Raw genomic sequence first — 26,615 nt, forward strand, 5'->3', positions numbered from 1 at the left:
TAATTTGGGTGTTAACCAATACAAGCTAGTGCTTACTTGCCTGTGTCTCCATTCCTCCCCCTCGGAGGGGCTGGTGGCTGACGGGTAGGTGAAGGTGTGGCCCGGCAGCGTGGAAGTGGTCTGGTGCTTGCCCTGTCGTAGCTCCTTACATAGCAGCAAAAATCAGTGAAGCTAAAGAGTACTAGAAGGTCGAGTAAAAAATGAAGTAAATGTATGATGAATTTTCAGTTCATACCACCTTATGTATATGAGTACTAACATTTTATAATGTCAATGTTATAAAACTGAGCTACAAAAATATTTTGTCATATATTTTTAATAGCTGTCATTTACAATCATTTTTCTTTCTTTTTTGAGACAGGGTTTCATTATGTGGTTCAGACTGGCTTTGAACTCATGGTGTAGCTGAGGCTGGACTTGAACTCGCAGTGGTGCTCCTGACTCAGCCTCCTAAGAACTGGGATCACGTTGTGAGCCACCACGCTCGGTTGTATTTCCAGAGTGTCAGTTTTTACTACATCCATTGTGGACTTTTGCAACCCATAATGAATGCATTCCTTGGGGGTAGTTGGTACATTACGTATAACATCTCAGTCCTTTTTATTCCTCTTTCCCTCCCCTTCCTCCCCTCTCCATCTCTAGATTCGCAGCCCTATTATCTATCTTTTTTTTTTTTTAAAATTTTGTGCAGGGTCTCACTACGCAGCTTGGACTCATAGCAATCCTCCTGTTTTCAGCCTCCCCAGCGCTGAGATAACACCACTCCCAGACTCCCTATTATCTATCTTTTATTTGGTTTTATGTTTGTATTTAGGTTTTCATTAAGTTTATTGGTGTATTTTAAATACATATACTGGGGCCGGGGAGATGGCTCAATAGAATCAGTACTTGTCCAGCAAGCGCAAGGGCCTGAGTTCAATCCCCAGTTCTGCTAAAAAAAAAATTAAAGTAAATAAATACACATATTGATTACTGTTATCACTTGAACTTTGTACCTTTTGGTGTGGATTTTAATAAAAGAACTAAAGCTGCGGCATGGTCCAGGTACACCGTGCGGAGGGTGAGCGGGGTTGGGTCTCTGGGTAAGGTGGTGAGGCCTTTATTCCAAAACAAGATCTAGCCTCTCCTCCCAAATCCCAGACCTATTTAAAGAATAAACATTCCGTTCTTGGTTGATTTGAAACACTGCCTTTATCAAACACTAAAATACCCAGGCACTGGGTCTGAGTTCAGACTCAGAATTCATGATGTCGCTGAGAAGCAACAGCCACCCACAAGACCTGTCCTGGAATATTACCGCTCAGGGCAATTGTTCTCTGGTTAAAGACTGTTACTGTAACAATATGGAAAACTGAGAACTTTTGTTTGAGACAGGAGCTCATTATCCAGTGCAGGCTGTGATCCTCCTGCCTCAGCTTCTTAGGTCCTGGGATTATAGGTGTGTGCCACCAGGCCCTGTGGAGAGAATGATTTTGTTGGGAGTTCTTTCTATAGTTCGTTATTTTTTATTTTTAAACATTTTTTTGCTTGCGGAACCAAGGATTGAACTCAGACCTTTGCGCTTCCCAGGGAAGCGCTTATTCCACTGAGTCATCTTCCCAGCCCCAGTTCTATAGTTCTTTCTACAGCTCTATAGTTCTTTCTATAGTTCCCTTTATGATGGGACTTAATCCCATTGTAAGTAGAAAATATAAAAAATTGGGACTATCTGTACTTAAAAAATTTGCGGTCGTTATGACTAAAACTTCAACCTGTTCTTTGAGCACTGAATTTCAACCTGCGTTTTGATCATTAGCATAGGATTACGCATTGCTGACAGGATGTGCAGTTGCTAGGTGGATGTGAAATCACCACTCAGGTCCAAGTGGCAGATCCTGGACATTTTAAGGAAGGCTTTCCCCAGTTGCCGCAGTCATTTTTCTGTGGTCCTGGCTGCTCTAAGCCGTCACCAGGCGAGGCGTGATTCGTGCAGCAGTAAAGGATAGCTGAAAGCACTGTTTCCTTTCCCCGCGACCTCCCAGATGTGCAGGGCAGGCACCCGAGGGAACTTCCGCCCACTTTCGAATCCTATATGGGCGCTGTGCTCGGCACCGAAGGAAGAAGCCGGCTCCCCGAGGTCGCACCACCGGAGGAGGTCCCTGGGGAGCCGTGGAGAAGGCGGGAGGGCGGGGCGGTTACTGCTCCGCGGAGCGCTGCGTCGGTCTCGGCTCCGCCTCCTCCCGCACGCACGCCGGCCCGCGGACCTTCTTCCCAGCGTCCCTTGCGTTTCCGCCCGGGCCGCCCCGTGGGGCGCCGGCTCAGCGCCCTTCCGCCCGCTCCCGCCTCGACCGAGCTCCCTGCGTGCCCCGCGCGCTGCACCGGGCGGGTGAGTGGGGAGGGGCCGGGCGGGGAGGGGCCTGGAGGGGAGGAGCCGGGAAGGGAGCGGCCGAGTGGGGAGGGGCCGGGCGGGCGGGCGGCGCCGGCGGGAGTGGGGTTCGGAGGCGATCCCCGAGCTGACCGACGGTTGAGCTCGTGCGGCGCGGCGCAGCCTCGGGCTGGCGCGGGCGGCCGGGACCGATTTTCGGACGGCGGCGGGACGCGCTCTGGAGCCACCCGGCCGGGAGGTCGCGCGTGCGCCGTGCGCGGCTCCCGGCTGTGTCGGTGCTGCTTGCTGACCGCAGAGGTCGGCCGCGGGGTGCGTTTGGAAGGGGGGCGGTGCGAGGGTGGAACGATCGGAATTTCTGACGTTTGGTTTGGCCGCGTGTCGCGCGTTGGAAAAATGTGTCAATTTAATTCAGTCTCTAAAAGTGTCCACTTTGTTTAGTGCGTTAGTGCATTCACAAGGTCGTACAGCCGTCACCATTGCCACCACCCCAAGAAGAAACCCTGGAGCCCGCTCACAGACACCACTCACACCCCCTGCCCCCAGCAGCACCCTGCTACTTCTTGGCTATGAATTTAGCGATTCTCCATGTTTGATAGAAGTGGAATTGTATTAGTCTGTTTCGCTTACTTTAGTAGAATAGTGTTTCCAAAGTTCTCCTGCACTGAAATATGTATCAGGGTTTCATTCTTTTTTTTTTTTTTTTTAAAGACTAAATAGACATGGATATCCTGCATGGATATCTACCACCCTTTGATTCTCTTAGCTGATGCACATTGATGACTTTGTAGAACTTTTATTAAAGTCTTGTCGCCCACAACTTGCAGTCAGAAGCAAAACCATTTTAGAAGTAAATTCTTAAGAAACCTTCATTTAACTCGGATTGAGTCAAGCGTTTCAGTGGCCACAGGTCTGTATCTTTTTAGGGTGTTTATCTTTTAAAGCTTTCTATTCTCAGCTCAGCACCGGTCTTGCGATTCAAAGCAGAGATGTGTTTGTGAGCAGATCTCAGGGAGGGAGAGGCCAGCAGACGAGTCCCCTTGTCTTCTTTCATGAAGGGCAGCGTGTGTCAGCAGCTTAGTGGCTTTAGCAGCCTGTTTTTTGGCATCTAACTGTGTGTGTGCAGGGACCGTTTACCCTGTTCTAGAAACTGGGTGTGGTCAGAGATGAGTGGATAGAACTTAGCTGTGGGAGAGAGGTTTTACCTAAAAATAGTTACAGTCCGCCCTCCTTACTCAGATTCTGCATTCGCAAATTCCGATATTCACTGACATTTATTTATAAGCCTTCCCTCCCCCATGGATACTCCTGGCCCTTTCTAGGGTTCCTGTGTGCCGCGTTGTATTTGAGTTACCCAGTGCACGTGCTCCCGACTGCTGCTGAACATGGGATGGCTTGCCTGCCCTCCACTCAAGCCTTGCCTGAGTGGAGTATGTACTTGGTGTGGCGCCGCAGTTTTGTGCTTTTTGTTGGTGTCACCATTTAAAATGTTCTATCCTAGTGCTGAAGTATTGTCTCCCTGCAGGAAGAGCTGAGGTTCTTTTCCTGAGCGTTGTTCGGCACAAGTTAGAGTGCTGCCGGTCATGAGCTCACCGAGCCGCACATAGAGCCTCCTGACTGTTGAGCAAGCTTGTGTTTCCATGAGGAGTGCTTTCCTAGGCACTGATGCGCTGTGCTCACAGGGGCACCAAGGACATAAGGACTGAGAGTCGACGTTAGGACCAGTAATTATTCAAGGGCAGGCCTAGTGTGAATAGTTTTCAGTGGGGGCTGGTGAGATGGCTCAGTGGTCTAAAGCACCTACTTAGAACAAGCTCAGCAAAGCACAGGGACCACGGTTCAATCCCCCAGCACCACATGCCAGCCAGCCCGCCCCCTGGTGGGCTGAGCTGGCCACACACACACACACACACACACACACACAAATAAATAAAATTAAAAAAGAAAAAGTGTTTAAAAAAAAAATAGTTTTCAGTGTATACAACTCTTAAAGTTTTTTCATTCCAGGCGTTCTTTCTTTAATTTCATAATGACAGGTTTAGGGAGCAGTTCAGAGCAGCCCGAAATGCTCTTCCGGGTGCTGTGCTCCTGTGCCTTGTGCACAGGAGGGTCTGCCCTTCCTTGGAGGCGGTGGAGGGCGCAGTGCAGCGGAGGCGTGACTGCAGTGTCATGCGTGCCTTGAAGTGTGTTTCAGATTCGCAGGGGACATTTAGAGCAGGGAGAGTGAACCCTGTGCAACAGCCCACTGAGGTGCACGTGCCGTAGGTTTGCTACTGCCGATTTAGAGCATGGCAAGGTACAGAAGGATTTAAACAAAAGATGACATTTGGAGATTGATTTTTTGCTTTTAATTTAAAAATATTTTCTACCCTGTTGCTCATTTTTTCCCAGCAGTGGGGCTTGTGTTGAGGACCCCATGCACGCTAACTAAGCACTATAGCACTGAACAACACCCTAGCCTTTTACTTTTTATTATTTTGAAACAGGTTCTCTCTAAGTTGCCCTGGCTGGCTGTGACTTGTGAGTCTCCTGTTACGTTGTCCTGAGTAGCTGGGGTTACAGGTGTGTGCCACCATGCATGGGTGTTGCTGATTTTATTTTTTAAGAAATACTATGATGGTATGTACATAAATGAAAATGAATGAAAGAACCTTGATGCCCAGTCCTGCCCATCACGCTGCTCTTGGTCTTCATGGTGAGAATCCCTCCTGCTTCTGGGTCTTGTCAGTTCCACCTCCTGTGAGCCCTGTCCGGAGTCTGTGCCGTCTCACCATCCCTTTGGTATAGTTGAGCTTTTGTTGTTTCCTCTGGGCGACTGCAGTAGGCTCCTAGCTGATGTCTCCCTTTGTTATTCACTGTCAACAAAGAACGTTCGGAGGCAGGACTGTAATCTTAACATTCTCAGTTGAAAGCTTGCCATTATGGGTACAGTAAGTCACACCTGTAATCCAGCTGATACAGGGACGTGAAACTCCCAACCTGGCCTGGATGAGTTCGTGTTCTCTAAAACCAAAGAATGAATTTTAGGAACAAACGGAGGTTGAGGGGGAAACTTTATTGGAAAGAAAAGCTTCTGTTGGAGAGGGACAGAAGGGGGGCCCAAGCGGGTTGTCCAGGAAGCTGTCTCTTTTAGGTTAATTTTATAGGGCAAAACCATGCGGGGCTAAGGTAGAGAAGAAGGGGTATCGCTTAGGTGGGTGTGGGGTGAGACAAAACCGTGGTCAGCCAATGGGATTGCGAGCACCATTGCTCAGGTAAAATTGATTAGGCCCAGGGCCAAATGGGGTAGCGAGTCATGTAGCAAGCAGGCATGAATGTAAAACAGGACCTTATCTGGTGGCCTTCAGACAGTGATTCTTTCTGAGTAATGAGCAATCCTGGATGCCAACCTTTAGGGAGGTTAGCATTTGTTTGGTCTTTAGGTCTGGCTCACAGCAGGAGCATCTCCCCCAGTAAGGTGTCTGGTCTTTGTCATCCCCTTCGAGGGCCTGACCCTGTCTGACTGCCAATAATATTTTTTTTTTTTTTTTCTTTCTTTTTTTTTTTTTTTTTTTTGCGGAACCAGGGATTGATCTCAGGCCCTTGCGCTTGCCAGGGAAGCGCTTATTCCACTGAGCCATCTCCCCAGCCACTGCCTATAATATTTCTATCTAACTCAGGCTGCCTGCAACACAGCCACTTGGGGGCCTGAGGCATGAGGATCACAAGTTCAAGGCCAGCCTGGGCAATTTAGCAAATCCCCGACCCCAGATAAAAACGGGTGTGGGTGTAGCTCAGTGATGGAGTTCTCCTGGTTTTGATTTCAGTATTAAAAAATTTTTTTTCATTGTTCTCTTGTGGTTTACAAAATAAAGTTTCAAGCTTTTTTGGGGGGGTGGCTTATATTACCCTTTGTGATTATGCCTTGTTTTGCTTTTAATAAAGAGGCGAAGAGACGGCATCAGATACATGCTTATCATCTTAGCACTTGAGAGGCTAAGGCAGGAGGATTGCTGTAAATTTCGGTTTCAAAACTGAAACTAGGGGCTGGGAAGATGGCTCAATACAATAAATGCTTTCCTGGCAAGCGCAGGGGCCTGAGTTCAATCCCCGGTTCCACCAAAAAACAAAACAACTGAAACTAAGATGAAAAGAGGTGATATAGCAGGAAGATTTCCTCACATAATGTGTCTCATTCCGTGTACTCCATCCTTCCTCCTCTCACCACCCTCCACAATAATTAGAAGTGCTTTTAGGTGGCAGAGAAACGGGCACAAAGAAGACATTCTTGCTGATCTTGTTTAACCTCTTAGTATCTTGAATTGAGTCTTGCTCAGACTCACCACCCCAGTTCAGGCTGTTTATCCAGCATCCTCAGAAGTGGTCACTTTTTAGTTCTCTGAGGAAAATACCACAATTCTTGCATCATATGATAAATGTATGTACAGAAGAACATCTTCATTTTTTGTCATAGGGGCCTGGTGGTACGCAAAGGTATCTTAGGATTCTAAGGACAAACTAAACAGGAAAAATAAAAGATTAATTGGAATATATCAAAGTGTGAAACTTCTCATCACAGACAGTTCTAAGCAGATGAGCAGGTAAACACACAGATCCTGTCTGCCAAAACGCTGGTGTCCCAGATCCACGAGGAAGCAGCCGAGTTAGGTCCTGGGACGAATCCACGCTGTGTTAGCCTCCAGCCGGCGCAGTCCGGTGTCGCCCTGCGTGCTGAGTGGCGTTAGCAGCCTGTGTCCTGCCCAGAGCAGTAAGAGATGCTTGCCGGTTAGCTCAGTTGTTTAAGCGCCTGCTTGGGCACACCCGGTCGGGCTTGCGGGACCACGGTTCGATCCCAGCTCCACATGCCACACCACACGTGCCCTTAAGGCAGCCTGAACCAGCCAGAAAAATCCAGAGTGGTAAGAGTACCACTTGCTTCTGTCCTTGTCAGTTTGGGGGATGTCTCTAGTTTTAGTCATTCTGATAGATGTAGAGTGGTAAAGCCTTATGGTTTTTAGTTCACAATTACTAGTGATACTGAGCTTTCTTTTTTCTCTGTGTGTCTTTTTTTTTTTTTTTAATTTTTTTTATTTTTATTTATTTGAGAGAGAGAGAGAGAGAGAGAGAGAGAGAGAGAGAGGTGTGTGTGTGTGTGTGTGTGGCCAGCTCAGACCACCAGGGGGCGGGGCTGGCTGGCATGTGGTGCTGGGGGATTGAACCGCGGTCCCTGATGCCTTGCCAAGCTTGTTCTAAGTAGGTGCTTTAGACCACTGAGCCATCTCTCCAGCCCTCTCTGTGTGTCTTGATAGTCCTGAGCTTTCCTTTGTGAGTATCTGATCAAGCCTTATGCTTACTTTAAGTTGGATTGTCATTTTTCTTATTGAGTTGGTGGTGTTCTGTATCTTTTTCATCATGAACAGGCGGAGAGGCCATACTTGGGGCCAAAATGCACTGAGTTGGGCCGCCCTGGGACACCCAGCCACAGGGAGTTGGTGCAGCTGCCAAACCAAGACCCCGAGAGCCAGCAGTCTCCCGCCTGCAGCGGTTTATTGAGCATTACCACCCTCACAGCAAGATGGGGCGCTCACTCAGCAAGAGCTTGAGGAGGGGGCCGCCAGGGCAGGGTCTTGCTCCTGCCGGGCTCACACCCCAGGAGAGCAGAGGAGGGGGCGCCCAGTGGGCAGTGCTGGCGCTCCAGCGATCTGGGGCTGGGAGCCCTGCGGGGCACAGTGACGGGCAGACAGTTGCAGAGACAGTGTGTGGGCAAAGCCCGAGCCACGAGCAGCTGGAGGCTTCGTCTTTTAGGGTGTGGGCAGTTTGATGCAGACGCCATGCGCTGACCAGATGGCAGTGTACAAATAACGTGCTGATCATGTGGTGAAAACACATTTTTATTTGTGGTAAAAATAGATTTTTGAAGAAAACATTTTTATCAGCTTTCCAAGAGAGTTCACAAGATAAGTCTTTAGCACGCAGGCCGTGCCGTGTGGCTGTCACAACATGGCCACTGCCCAAGTGATGACACTGGCACTCTGGGCTCCCGGGGGCGAGGAGCAGGATTCGCAGCGGAGCCTTCCCTCCACGCGGGGCTGTGTGCGTGACGGGCCTTTCAAGGGTGTCGTGACCAGCAGTGACCCCACCGCTGCGGGGCCTGGGTGGTGGGGGCCTCACAAGACTCCTGCTCTTCCAGCCCTGTGGGGCTGATCGTGGAGGCCACTGTGCCAGCTGGTGTCGCTGCAAGAGGGAGGAGGCCACCGGCTGCAGCAGACTTGTGTGGCCGAGACCCACTCTCCCTTGAGCCAAGTCATTCTCCTTTTCCTTTGTTTTCTGTCTGCGGTAGGGCCTCACCCTGGTGGGCACGAGCCACGGCCCTGGCCCACTGCCTTTCCGCTTATAATGACAAGATACACATAACAATAAAGACGTTAAATACATACATAAAGTGGTTCCTTTAACAAATAACTTGTTGGGCGTTCACTAGAGACTTTGACTAACCTGTTCCCAACAGCCTTTTAGTATCCATTGATGATTCTTACTGGAAGCTAATGCCATGTCGTTGTAATGAATAAATTTTAGAGGTTCTCCCTAATATTTCCTTTTACATATGAGGAAATTGGGGCACAGAGTGGTTAATCATTGTCCAGTTTAAGTAATACTTGCTGGAGCTGGGTATGGGACTGTACCTGACTTTGGAGTTTAAAACACACTTTATAACGGGTGGCCCGCGGGCAGATTTGCCCTGTTTTCATAAAGATTGGTATGCAGCAGAGGTCCTTCATTTACATACTTTCTCTGTCTACTTTCATGCTAAAATGCTGGCACTGAGTAGCTGTGACCAAGAACTAAAATATTTGTTAGCTGGTCCTTTACAGAAAAAAATCAGCTGGCTTTTATTTAATTTTATTTCTTTAGCACTACTGAGGATAAAACCCAGGGTTCTCAGTGACTGACTGCTGTCGCCATGCCCCTGTTTGTTTTAGTTTGATAGCAGGTCTTGTTAAATTGTCCAGATTGGTCTTGAACTCGTAACCCTCCTACTCAGCCTCTCTCCACCCTTTACATGCCTGTAGCTGGGATTATACGTGTGCACCATCATCCCTGGCTTGGTGGCCTTCATTTTATACAATAGATGTTTATATTTTTAATTAAAAGAATACACATGTATCTTTGAACACAAGTGGTATCAGAAATTTTACTTTGGAAAGTAAAATCCCCTGCGTGTAGCGGATCACCCAGTAGGTCCTTGAAGTGCGGGTTACTGGTCCTACTCATATTCTGCAGGTATGGGTGGGCCTGGGAATGTGCATTGCTAGTTGGTTTTCAGGTGCTGCTGCTGCTGCTTGCCCAGAGTCCCAGCAGGCCCAGTGTTTCCACTCTGTCCTTCCCAGACGTCTGGGGCCTCCTGTGTCGTCTTGCTTTGCGCTTTAGTTGCTTCCTTTCAATTTGTCTTCTCCCTCCAGCTGCCTTGTTTGCTCCTAGAAAATGGTTAGGTTATCGTGGCTTATATTTCAGTTTTGACCTACATAGACCAGAGTCATGTTACTCAGAATAGGTAGGTTTTTAAATATAACTCATTACTCATTCATACTGTTGATGTATGATTGATAAAAATGATGTGTATTTTGGTGTGCGGTGTGATGATCCGATGTGTGTTCCTCGTGAAATGGTCACCACAGTCAAGCTGCTTACCACACGCGTCACCTGCCGTAGTTACTCTGTTAGGAACATGTTCGCTGTTCTTTAGAGAGCATTTGTGTAATTTTAGTGTTGTAAATTTATGTTGCCGTTTACAACCGTGGCATGGCGCAGAAGATGTAAGAGTGTATAGAATCAGCGTCCAGTGCAAACCCCTAGAAGGGCCAGAGGGGCTGGCCTTAATCGAGACCCTCAGCGTGAGAGTCTTATAAGGACTGCCCTGAACTGAAGCGTCTGTGGGTTTGTATTTCTAGAACCAGGAAGCAGGTATAAAGTTCTAAGGAAGGATGTCAGTGCAGGAATTCATGGAGGGGCCCAGGAAGGATGGGAGGACAGGGCAGTGTCAGGGTGGTCTGTTATGTGACTGACAGTGGGCCTCGCCCAGTAAGTTGGAGTATGGGGAGGACGGGCCAGGGCATTCATTCCTAAAGAAAATTAAAAAAAAAAAAAATTTTTTTTTTTAAATTTTTATGAATTTAGGACAGGGTCTACAGGGTGTACGGGGTCTTGCTACATAGCTCAGACTTGTAGTGATTCTCCAGTTTTCAGCCTCCCAGGTACTGGGATTACAGGGGCACGCCACTAGGCCCAGTGTCTCAATTGCTGTCTCAGCATGCCCTGGGGTGGGGTTGGCATGGCACACTGGGGAAGGAAATGTGTTTTTTTCCACTGTGACTTGGGGCCCTGTAGGTTATCATTTATTTATTTATTTATTTATTTATTTATTATTTACTGGTTTTTTTTGAGATGGTCTCACTATGTGTTTCAGGCTGGTTTTGAACTCAGTATGTGGTCCATGCTGGCTTTGAACTCACAGCAAGCCTCCCGCCTCAGCCTCCTGAGTGCTGGGATTATAGTCATGGGACACCACGCTCAGCTGTAAGCTATCATTTAATCTATAGCCCTGCATTCTGGGAGGTTTTGGGCATGTGGCCCCCAAAGTCCCTTATCTCTACATGTTTACCTTATACATATCTCTGGCCAACACCTCCACAAATATATAAATGTAATTTAAAATTATAAATGTAATGCGTTCTCACTGTAAAAGTCACTTTAATAAGCCCTGTTATAGGGGCACGTATCTCCAGGAAGCTGGAGAAGTCCCTGTAGGCTTTTCAGTGGCTTGACAGACTGTAACTCAGCCCTGGCGTTGAAGTACAGAAAGTACCTGGCAGGCTGTCACACGTGGGGGTTTCATCTGACTCTCGAGGCTCTTGTCTTTTACCTTTAGCATTCTTTGAGGTCTTCTTTTTAATCTTTTGCTTATATAGAAGCCAACCAGAGCCACCATGTCTAGGACTGAAGAAGCAGTTCCTGGAGGAGGCGACAGCCACAGCCCTGCTGGAGGCAAGTCTGTGCTGTGCTTCGGGCAGGTAACCGTGGGGTTCTTCATCCAAAAGAATGAAGTTGTAGTGAATGAGCTGCAGGCAGCGCCACACTCTTGGAAGCCGGTTATTGTGTTTTTCCTTCAGATGCATTATTTGCATCTTTTAGGGAGTTACTTTTAGATCTAAATTTACTCATATGACAAAATTTTGTCATTGACATGATAACAAAATTCAAAACAAGACTACGTGAAAAGCCTTCCAGTTTCGCCATCATACCTGTCAGTGCCGTGCAGTTCTGTCTCTGGGGTCGCGTTCTTTGAGGATGGGTTCTGCATGTTGATGTGGGACGGCAGCAGCTACTAATTGAGTGGCTGGCAGGTGTGGTTCTAGGACCCCTGGGGCTTGCAAGATCTTTTCAGTGACTGTGAAGGTAAAATTAGTTTCCTGGCACCACTAAGATGCCACTTGCCTTCCCACACTGAAGCTGTCGCTGTACACAGTGGAGTTTTGCAGAATCCACATGCACATGGTGTCGTAGCTCGGCTGGCTGGTGGAATGGGTGCCCTCAGTTTCTCCCGGGGATAGGCCTAACCTGGGGAAGCAAACTCTGGGATCTCACTACTTTTTAAACACATTTTCAGTTGCTACATCGAAGGCCTAGTAAGGTGGACTGTAGTTCATTTCTTTGGCCCTGCACACGGTAGGCAAGTTCCCCATGAGCTGTGACCCCACGCCCAGCTCCCATGCAGTACTTTGGTACGTATGGGCATTGTGTACCAAATACTTTTTGGGAGTAGAAAGGGGTGCTGATATAGGCAGTGGCAGAAACGTCAGCTTGGTGTTCCCTTCTGATTCCAGTGCCAGTACAGTGCAGAAGAGTACCAGGCCATCCAGAGCGCCCTGCGGCAGAGGCTGGGCCCGGAGTACATCAGCAGCCGCATGGCCGGCGGTGGCCAGAAGGTAGGAGTCTCCAGCGTGGCACCTGGGGCCTGGGCAGCAGACTGCCGGTTGCTGTCACTGCCCACCCTGCAAACCCCCCGGTGACTGGATGTTTCCTTGTGCCTGTGGGAGTGGGCTCTAGGCTTGTCATCAGAAGTGGCCCTAGCCTTGTCTTGAGGCTTGCATAACTCCCATGCCAGGATTCTTTTGTCACCTTTTGAAAAGAAACCCTTTGGCCTTTGCTCCTAATTTTTTTTAAATTTATTTATTTATGTGTGTGTGTGGCCAGCTCAGCCCACCAGGGGGTGGGCTGGCTGGCATGTGGTGCTGGGGGATTGAACCGCGGTCCCTCTGCTTTGCTAAGCTTGTTCTAAGTAGGTGCCCCAGACCACTGAGCCATCTCACCAGCCCCTGCTCCTAATTTTAACAACTATCTTCTCCTTTACCTTTTCCTTTTCATTCTTTTTTTTTTTATTATTATTATACAACCTTTTATTTTTTTAAAAAATGTTTCTTTTTACAGAATATACTTTTTCATTAACAATTCCCACAAAGGGAAAGTAATTTATTACTTACAATTTTACATTTGTGGACCAATCATTCTAGAGCAAACAAAACACATTTGAGAATGAATTTGCAAGATCTCTTCCCTAAATTCAGAAACTCTCCAAGCTTTTCTTCCTGGGACTCAGAAATCTGTATTATGAAATATCAGCATTTCCTAATTTCAAAGTCTCTCTAGGATACAGAATAATTATCATTATCTGGTACCAACCAAACAGGCAGGGACATTTCCAAAGATTAAACACTATCTGATTTTCTGAAAAGTAGTTACTCATGAATTTCCTTTTGTCTGTTATTCCCAGGAAAAATGTGAAAGTACAGTCATGTATTATTCCCAGGAAAAATATAAAAGTATGGCCATGAATTGATAGTAATAAAGCTGAATTCTCTTTAAAAGATAAATTAAAAGGCAAAAGCTCATATGGAATGTTTAATTATACTGAGTCTTGTGAGTTGGGAGGCAGACCCATTAACTCACTAAAACACAGAACTCAGTCTCACTATTTCTTGGATACAATTCCTCTCAAATGTTTTCCTCAACCTTAAATGCTACAGATGACCATCTCAGAAGGCCTGATGAACTTGGCCGTTGCTTTTTGCTTACTGTGAGCTGAATAGCATGACAGAGCAGAAGCAAAGAGGCACACAGTCAGTCCTTAAAGTAGTAAGTCCAGAAGATGAGAGCTCACAGCATGGCAACAGCTTTGCAAATGCCCACGTCATGGTAGTTGAAGTAACAAAGCCCAGCAAAAGTTAAAGCTGAGAGTGCCAAAAGGCCTGCCTTGGCAGCTTTCTGGGGCACAGCTCCATGAACATAGTCTGTCACAACTTGTCCAAGGCCCCAGTGACTGTGGAGAGTGAGGGCTGCGGCCAGGGAGGAGTCCATTGCAGAGCAAAGATTCAAATACGCAGCAGGAAGCAGGCCCAGGAGCACAACACTGACTGCTCTTGCACTAGTCCAGTGGGCAGACGCAGCCTTGGAACCAGCATGGCAGCTTGGCGGCAGGTGAATGTGCTGGGCTCCGCACCATCCTGGAGATAGTCGGTCTTGGAGAAATGCTGAGACATGAGCAGGTTTTACCACTGGAGTTCGAAGAAACTGGCCTCGGGATCCCTGGGCCCCGCGGAGCACACTTAGCCTGCGTCGCCATCTTGCTTTTGAAGCCTCCTTTTCTTTCTTGTCTTCCTCTTTTTCCTTCTTTCTTTTTGGGGCTGACACTGGAACCCATGGCCTCCTCACGTTAATAAGCGGCGCTGTATGCCCGAGCTAGAGCCCTAGTGCCGCAGCAGTCTCTGAGGAAAGCACCGATGAGAAAGACTTAAGAAATGCTTCATTTTGGAAACTACTAGGTGAATAGATGCCTTTCTCCTTTGAGGCTCCTCCTTCCCCTCAGAGAGGCCATTATTCTAGCTAGCTGCATCTAGAAGATCTTTGAAATACATTTATTGAGAATTTCCGTGGAATCAAATAGTTCTGTCAAAACACATTGGAATAAATGAAGTAAATTTTACTTATATTGGGAGATGGCTCAGTGGAATAAGAGCTTCCCTAGCAAGCGCAAGGGCCTGAGTTCATTTTTTTTTGGCGGTACCGGGGATTGAACTCAAGACCTCGCGCTTGCCAGGCAAGCACTTATTCTACTGAGCTATCTCCCTGGCCCAAGGGCCTGAGTTCAATCCCCAGTTCTGTAAAAAAAAAAAAAAAAAAAAAAGCCAAGGAATTTTAACATAGCTTTATTTGATTTTTTTTTCCCTAGGTGTGTTACATTGAGGGTCACAAGGTGATCAGTCTGGCCAATGAGATGTTTGGGTACAACGGCTGGGCTCACTCTGTCACTCAGCAGAATGTGGGTGAGTGTGTGGCTGCGTCGAGCCGCTCCCCGCTTCAGCATCAGCCCTGCTCACACCCGTGTGGCTGTGGACTGCGCTAGGAGGAGTGGCTGCCGTGGGAGGCATGGGGCCACTGCCTGCAGCTGGCTCTCTTTCCACTTCTAGACTTCGTTGACCTCAACAATGGCAAGTTCTACGTGGGAGTCTGTGCATTTGTGAGGGTGCAGTTGAAGGTGAGGGTGATGAGTGGATGGCCACCTGGGAGGCTGGGTGGTGACAGGAAGCAGGGGGATGGGAGGGGCCCAGCAGGGGGGTACTGGCTGGAGGGCAGAGTCTCAGCCAGGCTGCCCCAGAGGCTGGCATTCATGTGACCCTCAAAGGAATTTTGAAAAATTCTGCCTTATTCATGTTTTTGACACTTAATTACCTATGTAGACAGTGGCAAAGGGTATATTTTCTAATATAGTAAAATGGGATGTTTTGAAATAAAGCCATTACTTTTTAAAAAAATGAGTAAGTCGCTAAGATGTTCAACTTGGCCCTAACTGCACAAACCTCTGGCCTCAGCACCGAGTAACTGGGATTAAAGATGTATGCCATGCACCCAGTTTACGTCTTTTGCTCATGTTTTGAGATGAGCTCCTGCTGTGTGGGCCATGCTGCCGTGGAACTTGTGTAGCCCAGGCTGGTCTCCAATTTGTGATCCTACTTTATCCTTCCAATTGGAGGTCAGCCTGGGCAACTTAGCAAAACAAAAATCTGCAAAGGGGCTGGGCCAGAGGTGGTGGCATGTGTGTGATCCCGGCCCTCAGGAGGCTAAGGCCAGAGGGTGGAGAGTTGAGGCTAGACTAGGACATATATGAGTTTGAGGCCAGTCTGAGACCCTGTCTCAAAAAAACTAGACCCCTCCAGGAAAGTGGGTGTTGGGATATAGCTTGATACTTCCTGGATTCAATCCCCAGTACCCACCAAAACAAAATGTGTTTTGGAGAAAACCTTTCCAGATACTGTTTTTCCTTCACCTCATATTAGGGATGAAACCCAGAGCTTCCTGCATGTTGGACAAGTGCTTTACCACTGAGCTATATCCTCAGCCCTTCCAGTGAATTTAAGACTACATATAGATCTATCTATCTATATCTATGTTTATATCTATATCTATCTTTTGTTTGTTTTTATCTTTTTGAGACAGGGTCTTGCTATGCAGTCCAGGTTGGCATTAAATTCACTATGTAGCCTAGGCTGGCCTCAAACTCATAGTGATCTTCCTGCCTTGGCCTCCTGAGAGTGCTGGGATTACAGGTGTGTGCCACCTTGCCTGGCTAGTATTTTTAAATTTAATTTTAGTTTATTTATTATTTGGTACAGGGTCTCGCTATGCAGCTGGGACTCATAGTGATTCTCCTGTCTCAGATTCCCAGGTGCTGAGATTATAGGCATGTGCTACCATGCCCAGTTTCTGTGGCCAGCAGGATGTGGGGCTGGCACAGCATGTGATATCAGTACTGGGGATTGAACGTTGGTCCTTATGCTTGCCAGGCAGGTGCTTAGACCCCGAGCTATCTCCCTAACGCCTGGCTAAGACTTTTAAGTATCTTCTGGGTTGTGTGATGATAGTTATTGTAAACACAACTATCAGATAATTGTGTTTATGTTAAGGAGACAACATAAATACATAAAAAAAAATTGTTTTTGTTATCAAGAATCAAACTCAGGGGGCTGGTGAGATGGCTCAGTGGTCTAAAGCACCTACTTGGAACAAGCTTGGCAAAGCACAGGGACTGCGGTTCGATCCCCCAGCACCACATGCCAGCCAGCCCCGCCCCCAGGTGGGCTGAGCTGGCCACACACACACACACACACACACACACACACACACACACTGAATAAATAAATGTTTAAAAAAAAAAAGAATCAAACTCAGGACCTGGTACTTGCCAGGCAGGTGCTGTGCCTGTTGAGCTATATGCTGGCCCCATACATCAAAATTTTAATACAAGTAAAATATATGGGAAATGCACATTTTCTTTTCTTTTTTTGTTTTTGCGGAACCAGGGGTTGAACTCAGGCCCTTGTGCTTGCCAGGGAAGTACTTATTGTACTGAACCATCTCCCTGGTCCCGGTGAAGGATTTTTTTTTTTGGCGGTCTGAAGTTGCCTTGAGGGTATCTCTGGTTTCCTGTAAGACTCTGGGTTCGAACCAGAGCATCTTGAGCCTGACTGCTTTGTTTAAGCAGGCACTTAAACAACTGAGCTAATGGGCAGGCCCCCAAAATTGTTGTCTTTCAGATCTCTGACCACTTTTTCTTTTTTTTTGCGGAACCGGGGATTGAACTCAGGGCCTTGCGCTTGCCAGGGAAGTGCTTATTCCACTGAGCTATCTCCCTGCCCACCCCCTTTTTTTTAAAAAAAAAATTATTTATTTGATACAAGGTCTCGCTATGCAGCTCAGAATCATAGTGGTTCTCCTGTTTCAGCCTCCCCAGTGCTGGGATTACAGGCGTGTACCACCATGTCTAGTTTTGGGGCTGCACAGTACATGGTACCAGGGATCGAACCTGGGTCCTTGAGCTTACCAGGCAGGTTCTTAGACCACTGAGCTATCTCACCAGGCCCCAGAAATGCACATTTTCATGAGATGGATGTTGCTGTTTTTTTTTCTTTTTCAGTATTCAGCTGGGCATGGTGGTGCATGCCTGTATACAATCCTGGCACTCAGAAGGCTGAGGCAGGAGGACCATTATGAGTTTGAGACCAGTCTGGGCCACAAAGTGAGGTCAAGGCTAGTCTGAGCTGCGTAGTGAGGCCCTGTCTCAAAAAAGACCAAAAATACATATGCATATATCAGTTGAATATCTTAAATGAGCATTCATTCATTTTATTTGATGTCTTAATTTTATAAATAGTTCGGGAAACCTAGATCACATACGTAGCTATGAATGGGCTTCTGTTACAGTTGAAGCCAAGAAGTGGGTACTGCATTGCTTATTACAAAATGAAAGGCTTTGCCACCCAGTGAGAGGCCTCAGATGCGGATTTGAAGTTGCCCTTTGCTTGGTAGTCTAGTGGTTTCCATCCTGTTGAGTAACACCACAGAAAGACGTAGGCTGGGTTAGAATGTGCCTGTCCTGTGTGGGGCTGGGAAGGGGACCAGTCTGACGTTTTGAGCACAGGCACAGTCCAAGCAGATCGGTCCTGAACACAGCCCTGGACGTGGATGGCTCACGCGCATCCTCTGTCCGTGGCCCCCTCAGCACGGCTCTGAGCTTGTGTGCTGTGGTGAGCACAGCTGCTTGAGGAGAGAGCAGCAGCCAGGCCAGGCCTGCAGCTTCTCATGTACACTCCTTCCCCACCCAGGACGGCGCCTATCATGAGGACGTAGGCTATGGTGTTAGCGAGGGCCTCAAGTCAAAGGCCCTGTCCCTGGAAAAGGCCCGGAAGGAGGCGGTGACGGATGGCCTGAAGCGGGCTCTCAGGTAAGGTGGGGGCGCCGGCCTCTGTCCAGCTCCCAGTTCATGGCAGTGTTTGCAAGAGGTGGCTATCGTGTGGGTTGGAGATCCAAATTAAACGGAGGGGTAAACTCACCCTTCCTGTGACCCTGTCTGTCCTGTTTCCTTTTTCCCCAGCGTTTGTGCTGAGGACTTCTGTTTTCAGGAACAAATGGTAGCACACTGTACAGCACGTCCCTGACTTCATGCGTCTGAGTTCTGAACGTTCCTGGGTATACTGGGTGATAGTCACTTTGTGGGATACAAATGAATCCGACTTGGGAACAGTTCTCCTGGCATGGACCTCCTTCGTTAGCTGGGGACTTAATGTGTTCTCTCTGCTGTGCTACTTCCTCAGAGATGTGTCCTGGCGACCTTTCCCCAGTGCCTTGCAGTGGCCCGCCTTTTCTCACTGTAACAGATACCTGGGATAAAGCAGCCCAGAGAGAGAAAACATTTGTTCCTGAAAACAGAAGTCCTCAGCACAAACGCTGGGGAAAAAGGAAACAATTTGGAGGTTTTAGGCCAGGACCTTTGAGGATCCCATGTGGGGCGTGCGTGTGGTGCAAGCAGGGGTGGGGGGCTGGGTCTCCTGTCCTTCCAGGGCAGGCAGCCAGTGACCCCAGGCCTCTCACGAGGTCCTACACTGCCCCCAGGACTGGGCCTTCCCACAGGAACTGGGTGGTGGACTGTCTGCCCGAGGGCTGTGCGGGTTGTGCTCACACTGTGCTCCCAGAGCGCAGCCCCGGCAGGAACGCAGCAGTGCTCGGGAACCAGAGGATGCACAGTGGTGTCTGCTTCCTCTGCTGCCGTTGAGAAAGGTGACACAGAGCTCTAATTCTGTTCTCTGATACCCAAGCCTGCAGTTCTTAACCCTGCTTTGCTTTCGTTCCTCTTACCTTTAGAAGTTTTGGGAATGCTCTTGGAAACTGTATTCTGGACAAAGACTACCTGAGGTCGCTGAATAAGCTTCCACGCCAGGTATGTTAGAAATGAGGGAGCGCAAGGGGTGCAGGGAGATTATATGGCAAGATAGAGGGGGATGTGAAGACTCAGCTGCTTACGGGGCTGGACTGTGTATTGCAGATTGTGAATGTTGGTGCCTGCAGGCATCATCATTCAGTTTTAAGAGGAGAAATTGAGCCTAGAATGTTTGTCTTACTTGTCTCCTGTGGAGAAGCCAGGCTGGGGATGGTCTACGAATCCTCAGACTGAGAACACGGGCCTCTGTGCAGCCCCAGTGCCACCTCCGTCACACTTGGAATCTCCGAGGCGGGCTCAGGCTGCTCTTCCCCCAGCTCAGCTACCTGCGGTGCAGGTCCCCTTTCGGTGCCCATCTCCGAGGTGCCCATAGCACATGTGGCCCGGTGAGCCGGAGCCTGGCCTGTCCCTTTTGCCCAGGAGGGCACCACTGCTTGCTCAGTGCCTCCTCTAGGCCTCTGCCTTGCTCCCACCTAGGGCCACATTGCCCTCCTTTTCTTTGTTTCAGTAGAGATGTGTGTATCTGTTGAAATTCCTATTTGTTTTTAGAATTATTATTGAATTCATTTTGCTTTTGTTAATGTTTTTTCTTTCTTTCTTTTTTTTTTTCTGTTGGTACCAGGAATCACACTCAGGGCCTCACACCTGTGAGGGAGGCGCTGTGCCGTTGACCTGCATGCCTAGCTTCTTAATTTTTGGCATCAGTGTTTCCAAAGGGTATTATTGATACATATCTTTTTTCTTTTTATGTATTTGGTACAGGGACTGACTATTCAGCTTTGACTGGTAGTTAGCCTCCTGTTTTCAGCCTTCCCCACACTGGGATTGCAGGTGTATGCCACCATGCCCTGTCTTGGTCACTAGTTCAGGGCACCTGGGGGTGGGGGCTGATGTGGCATGTGGTGCCGGGAGCTGAACCCTGGTCCCTGAGCTTGCCTAAGCAGTGCTGTGTCCACTTAGTCTCATCAGCCCTTCAATTTTTTAATTGTAAAAAACACAAAATTTATCATTTTCATTATTTTTAGTGTATGGTTGAGTAGTAAGTAGATTCATTGTTGTAAAACTCAGTCTAGAACTTTTGCATCTTGAAAAAAACAAACTGCCCCCTTCTTCCCTCCCTGCAGCTCTTCGCAGCTCCCGTTTCCGTTCTGTCTGTGCATGTGGCCACTGAGTACCTGCCTCTTTGCACTGGGCTTATGTCACGCCTTAATGCTTCAAGATTCAAATGTGGCAGTGCCCATGAGAATTTCCTTCTTTTTTAGGGCTGAGTATTGTTTTATGTGTATACCTTGTTTCCTAAACCCACCATTCTCTTGATGGACATTTGGGGCTGCTTCTCCCCCCGGCAGTGTGGAAATGCAGCTGTGAACACAGGCGTGCAATTGTCTCAGGAGGCGCAACGTGCAGTCCTTTTGGATGTAACTCCGAGGTGGGATTGCTGGAGCATATGAAACTTGTTTTATTTGTGGGTGGTGCTGGGAGTGGAACCCACGGCCTCGTGCACACTAGGTAGTACTCTGCCACTGAGCTACATCCCTACTGCTTTTTTTTTTTCCTTTTTGAGATGGTTTTGCTGAGTGGCCAGGCTGGCCTTGATCTTTTGATCTCCCTGCCCCAGCCTGGTAAGTACCTGGACTGTAGGCATGTGCCACTGCACCTTACTTATTAATATTTTAAAAACAAGTACCATTCTAATGGGTATAACTTCATTATGGTTTAGATTTGCACATCCAGATAATTAGTACATGAGTTCGAAATTTAGATTTTCAAACCCTTTGCCATTTTTAGTTGGGTTATTTGATGTTTGTTGTTTATTTCCAGTACTTTAAATATTCTAGCTTTTAACCCCTTATCCGATAATTTGATTTATAAATATTTTCTTGCATTCTGAGGGCTGTTTTAAGTTTTTCAGTTTGATGTAGTTCTAAAAAACCAGTCATTCCCCATACTTGGAAGGCTGAGGCAAGAGGACTGCCATGAATTCAAGACCAGCCTGGCATACAGAGCAAGACCCTGTGTCAGGAGTGAGGGGAGGATGGGGAGCAGGGAGACTGTAGGTGGGGGGAGAAGGAGGGTGAGAGAGAGACGGAGGAGAGGGCCAGGCAGAAAGAAAGAAAGGCAAAAAGAAGGAAGAAAAAAAGGAAAGAAAGGGGAGAATTTTCCAAGTAAAACGTTGATGTTCTTTGGAGTAAGGCAGAGAGGGGAGAAGAGTGGAGGAAAGTGGCAAAGTTGCGGTCAGCAGCACCTGCGGAGACCACTGATAGCCGGTGATGAGGTAGCGCAGGACACGGGCAGTGGCATGGGCTCAGCTCGGCTTTCTCAGGCAGATACTGCATTCCGTGTGACGAAGCCCGAATGAACATTAGAAATTTAAAATCCAAGGTGTCTAGTGCATATCAGAGCTGTTTTAAAATTAAATTTTCTTCCATTAAAAATAGATTGTCAAATCCAGTGTCATGAAGCTTTTTCTCTGTTTTTTTTCCTAGGAGTTTGATGGCTAGTGGTCTTACATTTAGTACTTCAATCTCCTTTTAGTTAATTTTTGTGTATGGTGTAAGGCACGAGGCACTGAAGAAACCACCTTGCTGAAGATCATCTGACCACGCACCCAGGGGTTGCTCCTGGGGTCTCCTGTCTTTTGGTCTTTGTGCCGGTCTTCATGATCACTGTAACTTTGTAATGTGTGTGAACTTTAGAGGTGTGAGTCTTCCAATTTTGTTCTTTGTTACTTGGACTTGTTGGGATTCCGTATGAATTTTAAGGTCAATTTTTTCTTTTTTTTTTTTTTTTGTGGTACCGGGGATTGAACTCAGGACCCTGCGCTTGCCAGGCAAGCGCTTAGTCTTCTGAGCTATCTCCCCAGCCAAGGTTAATTTTTGTATATCTGCAAAAATGCTGATGGTATTTTTCAAAGATTGCATTGAATTTATAAATACTTTGAGGGGGGCCTGCCCCTTAGCTCAGTTCTTTAAGTGGCTGCTTCAACAAAGCAGTCAGGCTTAGGTTGCTGTGGTTCGATCCCCACAACTCAAGCCAGCCAAACCTGCTCTGAAGGCATTCTGAGCAAAAAAAAAAAAAAAAAAATCCTTCTAGATACTTTGAGTAGTGTGAACATTACGTTATGTCTTCCAGTTTATGAACATAGAATTTCTTCTAATTAGTGTGCTTAATTTCTTTTAGTTTTCTTAAGTTTTCCATATATAAGTCTTTCATTTCCTTGGTTAGGTTTATTTTGTTTCTTTTTTTCCCCCTGTACAAGGGATTGGGCCCAGGGCCTTCACAATGAGCTACATCTCCATCCTTTATTTATTTATTTATTTATTTTAAGTTGCTAAGTTGCTTGGGGTTGGATTTAAACTTGTGGTCCTCTCCTCAGCCTCCCAGCTGTGTTCCTTGAAGTCCTTGCCTACTCCTTCTTTTGTTTCTGCTACCAAGGAAAACCACTTTAAAGTACATTTATTTGGACACACACACACACACACACACACACACACACACACGTAATCTGAACTTGTATCTTTCAGCATCTAATTCATTGTGCATGCTACATTTTCACTATTACATAATTTTCTGTTACAAGATAATGTAACTGTTTAGTTATTTTTGATTTTTTGAGGCAGGATCTCACTATGCAGTTCAGGCCGACCTTGAACTCGCTGTGTAGCCCAGGCTGGTCTTGATCTCACCAGTAGTCTTCCTGCATCAGCTTTCTAAGAGCCCAGCAATAACCACTTTTTCCCCTTCTGTCTTTAGGAGATACTTGGGTTTTTGGGTAGCTTTTGTCTATTTTGAATAAACCTGCTGTTAGCATGCTGTTGGATCCCATGTCCACTCATTTTTCACAGGACTTGGTGGGTCAGAAGGTTAGTATGTGCTTCGTTGTAGTCTTCCAGCTCCCTAGTATGGGTTGGACTTAAGCCTGGTACTTCCTAGTGTGATTGTACTAGTTCACATTCCCACGTAGCACTCTGGGACTCCCAGCTGTGCCATGTCCCTGACAGCAGTGATGGTGTCTTTTTCATTTTTCTCTAAGCTTATTTCTACTCATTTCCATGTAGATAAGCAATCTAACTATAATTTCCATTTTCAGATTATCATTATAGAAATGTGTTTCTCTTAATCTCATGTTCTGATAATTACCAGCACCAGTTTTCAGGTTTAAGACCTGGGAGCAATGATGATAGATTGTCACAATCCTTTTTCCAGGAGTCTGCAGGGCAGGGGACAGAAAGGAATGGGGAAAGGACGTTTCTCTTTTTTTCTTTCCTTAGCTGCCTCTTGAAGTGGATTTAACTACAGCAAAGAGACAGGACTTTGAACCGTCTGTGGAACAGGCAAGATATAATAGCTGTCGGCTAAACGTAGCTCTGGGACTCCCAAAACCACAGGAGGTGACCTCCCCTTGCAGACCAAGCCATGCGGGTGACCCCCACATTGTGCTACAAGGAGATAAGGCCAGCAGCTCTCGGTACGGGCCCAGGATCCCTCCATTCCCTCTCCTGCCCCTTCCATGTAGCTTAGGTCGCTGCCATTTCTGCCTTCAGCGCCAGCAAGTTGGTCTGTGTGCTTCCTCAGGACCCGTATCTGTCATCATTAACCTGGTTAACTCAGGAACTCACCTTTTTGCTCTTGGGATGCAGAAGCCTGACCTCGTCCACTGTCGAGAGTGACGCCACTTACCAGCGGAAGCTTCGGCAAAAGCAGCTGCAGCAGCAGTTCCGGGAACAGATGGAGAAGCAGCCACAGGTTCAGATACTTGCTCCAGCTGCAGTTGAGAAGCAGAGTGAGGGTGAGAGGGATGGGAGCAGAGGCCGGGACGTGTGCTCTGCAGGGGGAACTCTGGGAGCAGGGTGGCCCAGTCCTGTGCCAGTGACAGCGTGACTGGCTCCGACCTCACCCAGTTACATGTGGAATAGATGAGTCCAGGAGGGTGGTCGGGGAGCCCTGCCATACACTTTCCGTTTCTGAAGACGAGGATCTGTTTTTAGGGAGGCATGTAGGCCCTGACCTATCTTGTGGTTGTCTCTACATTAGAAAACCTTTGTTTCTGAGATGCTTTGAATATAAGGCCAAACTGGTTTTGAGGAAAATGGGATCTTTTGGTAGATTATCTATGAACTCTGGTTTTTTCAGGGTACAAATTCAGGGGGAGTAGTAGACGGATCAGGAGCTGGGAGGGGAAATGAGTTGCCCAGAGAGAAAACAAAAAACAGGCTCATCCCAGACCAGTGAGATTTGGCCTGTTTTCATACAAATGATGCAGGGGGCTGAGAGGACATGCTCCGTGTCTGGGTCATTGTTATCCTCTCAGCACTGACAGGTTGCAGCTGAAAAAAAGAAACAAGCTTACTGTCCTGGGCCTATCCTATCCTGAGTTATGAGCTATTGTAGATGTTCAGCTTTTGTCCATTTCTACCGCTCGCAGGGAGGGGGCAGGTGGGTTCTGGGGACCCCACTTTTACTAGACAACCATAGCCACAGCCGAGGCCACTGGGCTGGATGGCTTGTCTTCTGTTCTTGCTGGGAAAGAAGCTGCTTTTGCTTTTCCTATGTGGGTGAGAAGGAACAGATTGTGGTCTGGAGGTAGGACTGGCATCAGGTTCCTTTATGGCTGAGCCCGACATCGTCGGCATCTCTGCACTTCTGAGGCGCTTACAGCTAGAGCGGAGTAGACCCAGTGTCATTGGTTCCACTTAGGTGACTGATGGCTTGTCTTTTCTCTTCTGTGTGAACCACAGCAGTCCCTGCAGTCCTTCCTCCGACACATAGCACGCCCATCGGGGCTGTCTCAGAACCGCTCAGGGAGAAAGTAAGCCTTAAAGGTAAATGACTTAAAAAACCCAAAAACCAGTAACTCGTAAGCTACCATGTTGCATACTTTTGGGTCACAAAATACATCTTAAAAATACTAACAATCAGTTTTGGCTGAGTGCCTCGGCACATGCCTATAATGCCAGCCACCCAGGAGGGTGATGCACGAGGATCTCAAGTTTGAAGCCAGCCCAGACATTTTAACAAGACCTTGTCTCAAAAATTAAAAAGAGCTGGGAATCATTATTAAGAGTGCTTGCCTAGCATATATGAGGCCTTGAGTTCAGTCCCAGGTACTGGGGGAGAAAAATCTTTTCAATCCAATTTTTAGTGCCATAAGTTTTACAGGGAAGAGACCCTAAAGTTGATCGATGGGCTAACCAGTAGATGGCACATCTTCAGCTCCTCTGTTGTCTCAGTGAAATGCTTAGTGTCCTTTTAAGAGGTGGGAGAGAAATCGCAAAATCTAAGACATGGAGTTCTTTAGGTCCACTTTCCCAGTGCTGTGGGGACACTGTTGTTGTTAAAGGCACACTTCTCTGTGATCTCTGCAGAGAGTCTTGAAGACAACCTTGAAATGTGGGATCTGACTCCCGACTTAGAAGACATCGTGAAGCCCTTTTCTAAACCAGAACCAGCCCAGACCTCCGCCACCCCAGTCCTGAACCACCAGATCCCATACAGCCTCTGCTGCCAGAAGCCACAAGAAAAAGCTGGACCCTGGCAAGCCCAAGTTTACACTGCTAACCACCATGTGTCAGGTAGCAGCCGTGTGTTTCAAGAACAAAAAGTAAAGGATTCTGGGTTTTAATTCTGTACATTTTAAAGGAAGAAAGACATGTCATTTTAAGAACTTGGACAGAATCATCCCAACGCAGTAAGTGGGTTAGGGCCAGAACTTTTCCTTGGGGCTGGTGAGCGTCAGCCCTTTTTAGGCTTATGTAGTTGTAGGAAGCTGAGGCACAGCTGCTGTCAGGACTGCAGTGTCACATGGCCTGAGGTTAACAGGGAGCTGCCCTCCTCCTAAACACAGTTCATTGTTGGGGCTCTCAGTCTCAAATAGGATCTACCCGTTCAGTGTAGAAAGGATTAGCTGTTTAACTCCTTGTTTTAAAACCACGGCAGCCATACTCGAGCCATTTTATCTTCCACAGGAAACTGTGAGTCTCATAGGAAGAACCAGGACATGAAGAAAAGGAAACTGGATCCACCTTAACCAGAGGCTGTGGATAGCACTGGACTCTTAAAAATGAACTTAGGAAAACTTCCTTGTTGGTCATGAAATTGCTCATCACTCTTGGGAATGAATTTTATTTCTGAAGATATACCTTGACTCTTTCTGAACTTCATCCGAGGACTGTCAGACCTACTACAGAGAAAGCCAAGCACTTCATTTGTGGCTTGTCATGCACTGTGGTAGGAAGGGCAGAAGCAGAGGAAATACTTTGGCTCCTGAGGTTTTTCATTGTTTACTCTTAAGCTATTACAATAAAGATAGACACTTTTATAACTTCCAGCGGCTACCTGCCCTCCAGTCGAGCAGGTGTCGCGAGTCCTCCGCGCCAGCTGCAGCAGTTGCCAGTTAAATGGGTGAGCAGTCTCCATTTGGGCTCCATGGTCTTAATGCTGTCCATGGAA

The 26,615-nt window shown here is 47.4% G+C and overlaps 1 protein-coding gene and 1 pseudogene across 6 annotated transcripts; one reads left to right on the forward strand and one right to left on the reverse strand.

Moving 5' to 3' along the window:
- Positions 1 to 2,276: 2,276 nt before the first annotated feature.
- Positions 2,277 to 26,491, forward strand: Rad52 (RAD52 homolog, DNA repair protein). 6 transcript variants are annotated; one of them, XM_023717736.1, is made up of 12 exons: positions 2,277 to 2,365; positions 11,308 to 11,409; positions 12,223 to 12,324; positions 14,625 to 14,718; positions 14,863 to 14,930; positions 18,055 to 18,173; positions 19,091 to 19,166; positions 23,438 to 23,634; positions 23,711 to 23,955; positions 24,905 to 24,988; positions 25,532 to 25,738; positions 26,132 to 26,491. In XM_023717736.1, the coding sequence occupies exons 2-12, from the start codon at positions 11,326 to 11,328 to the stop codon at positions 26,191 to 26,193; spliced, it is 1,338 nt and encodes a 445-aa protein (XP_023573504.1). In that variant the 5' UTR covers positions 2,277 to 2,365; positions 11,308 to 11,325; the 3' UTR covers positions 26,194 to 26,491. The 6 variants fall into 6 exon arrangements, with proteins under 6 accessions (XP_023573504.1, XP_004633484.1, XP_023573506.1 ...); XM_004633427.2 differs by having other exon boundaries at positions 23,807 to 23,955; XM_023717737.1 differs by lacking the exon at positions 2,277 to 2,365 and adding an exon at positions 2,521 to 2,674.
- LOC105742463 lies at positions 13,553 to 14,270 on the reverse strand (annotated as a pseudogene).
- Positions 26,492 to 26,615: the final 124 nt, after the last annotated feature.

The sequence above is a fragment of the Octodon degus genome, unplaced genomic scaffold, assembly GCF_000260255.1.
Source record: "Octodon degus isolate 3935 unplaced genomic scaffold, OctDeg1.0 scaffold00054, whole genome shotgun sequence".
In the NCBI taxonomy this organism is placed as follows: domain Eukaryota; kingdom Metazoa; phylum Chordata; class Mammalia; order Rodentia; family Octodontidae; genus Octodon; species Octodon degus.

Bases quoted from the DNA above. Each gene is read 5' to 3' on its own strand.
- Rad52 (XM_023717736.1), top strand. From the start codon at position 11,326: ATGTCTAGGACTGAAGAAGCAGTTCCTGGAGGAGGCGACAGCCACAGC. The intron at 14,719-14,862 runs GTGAGTGTGTGG...TTCCACTTCTAG, and splicing joins TGTCACTCAGCAGAATGTGG to ACTTCGTTGACCTCAACAAT. The intron at 18,174-19,090 runs GTAAGGTGGGGG...TCTTACCTTTAG, and splicing joins GGCCTGAAGCGGGCTCTCAG to AAGTTTTGGGAATGCTCTTG.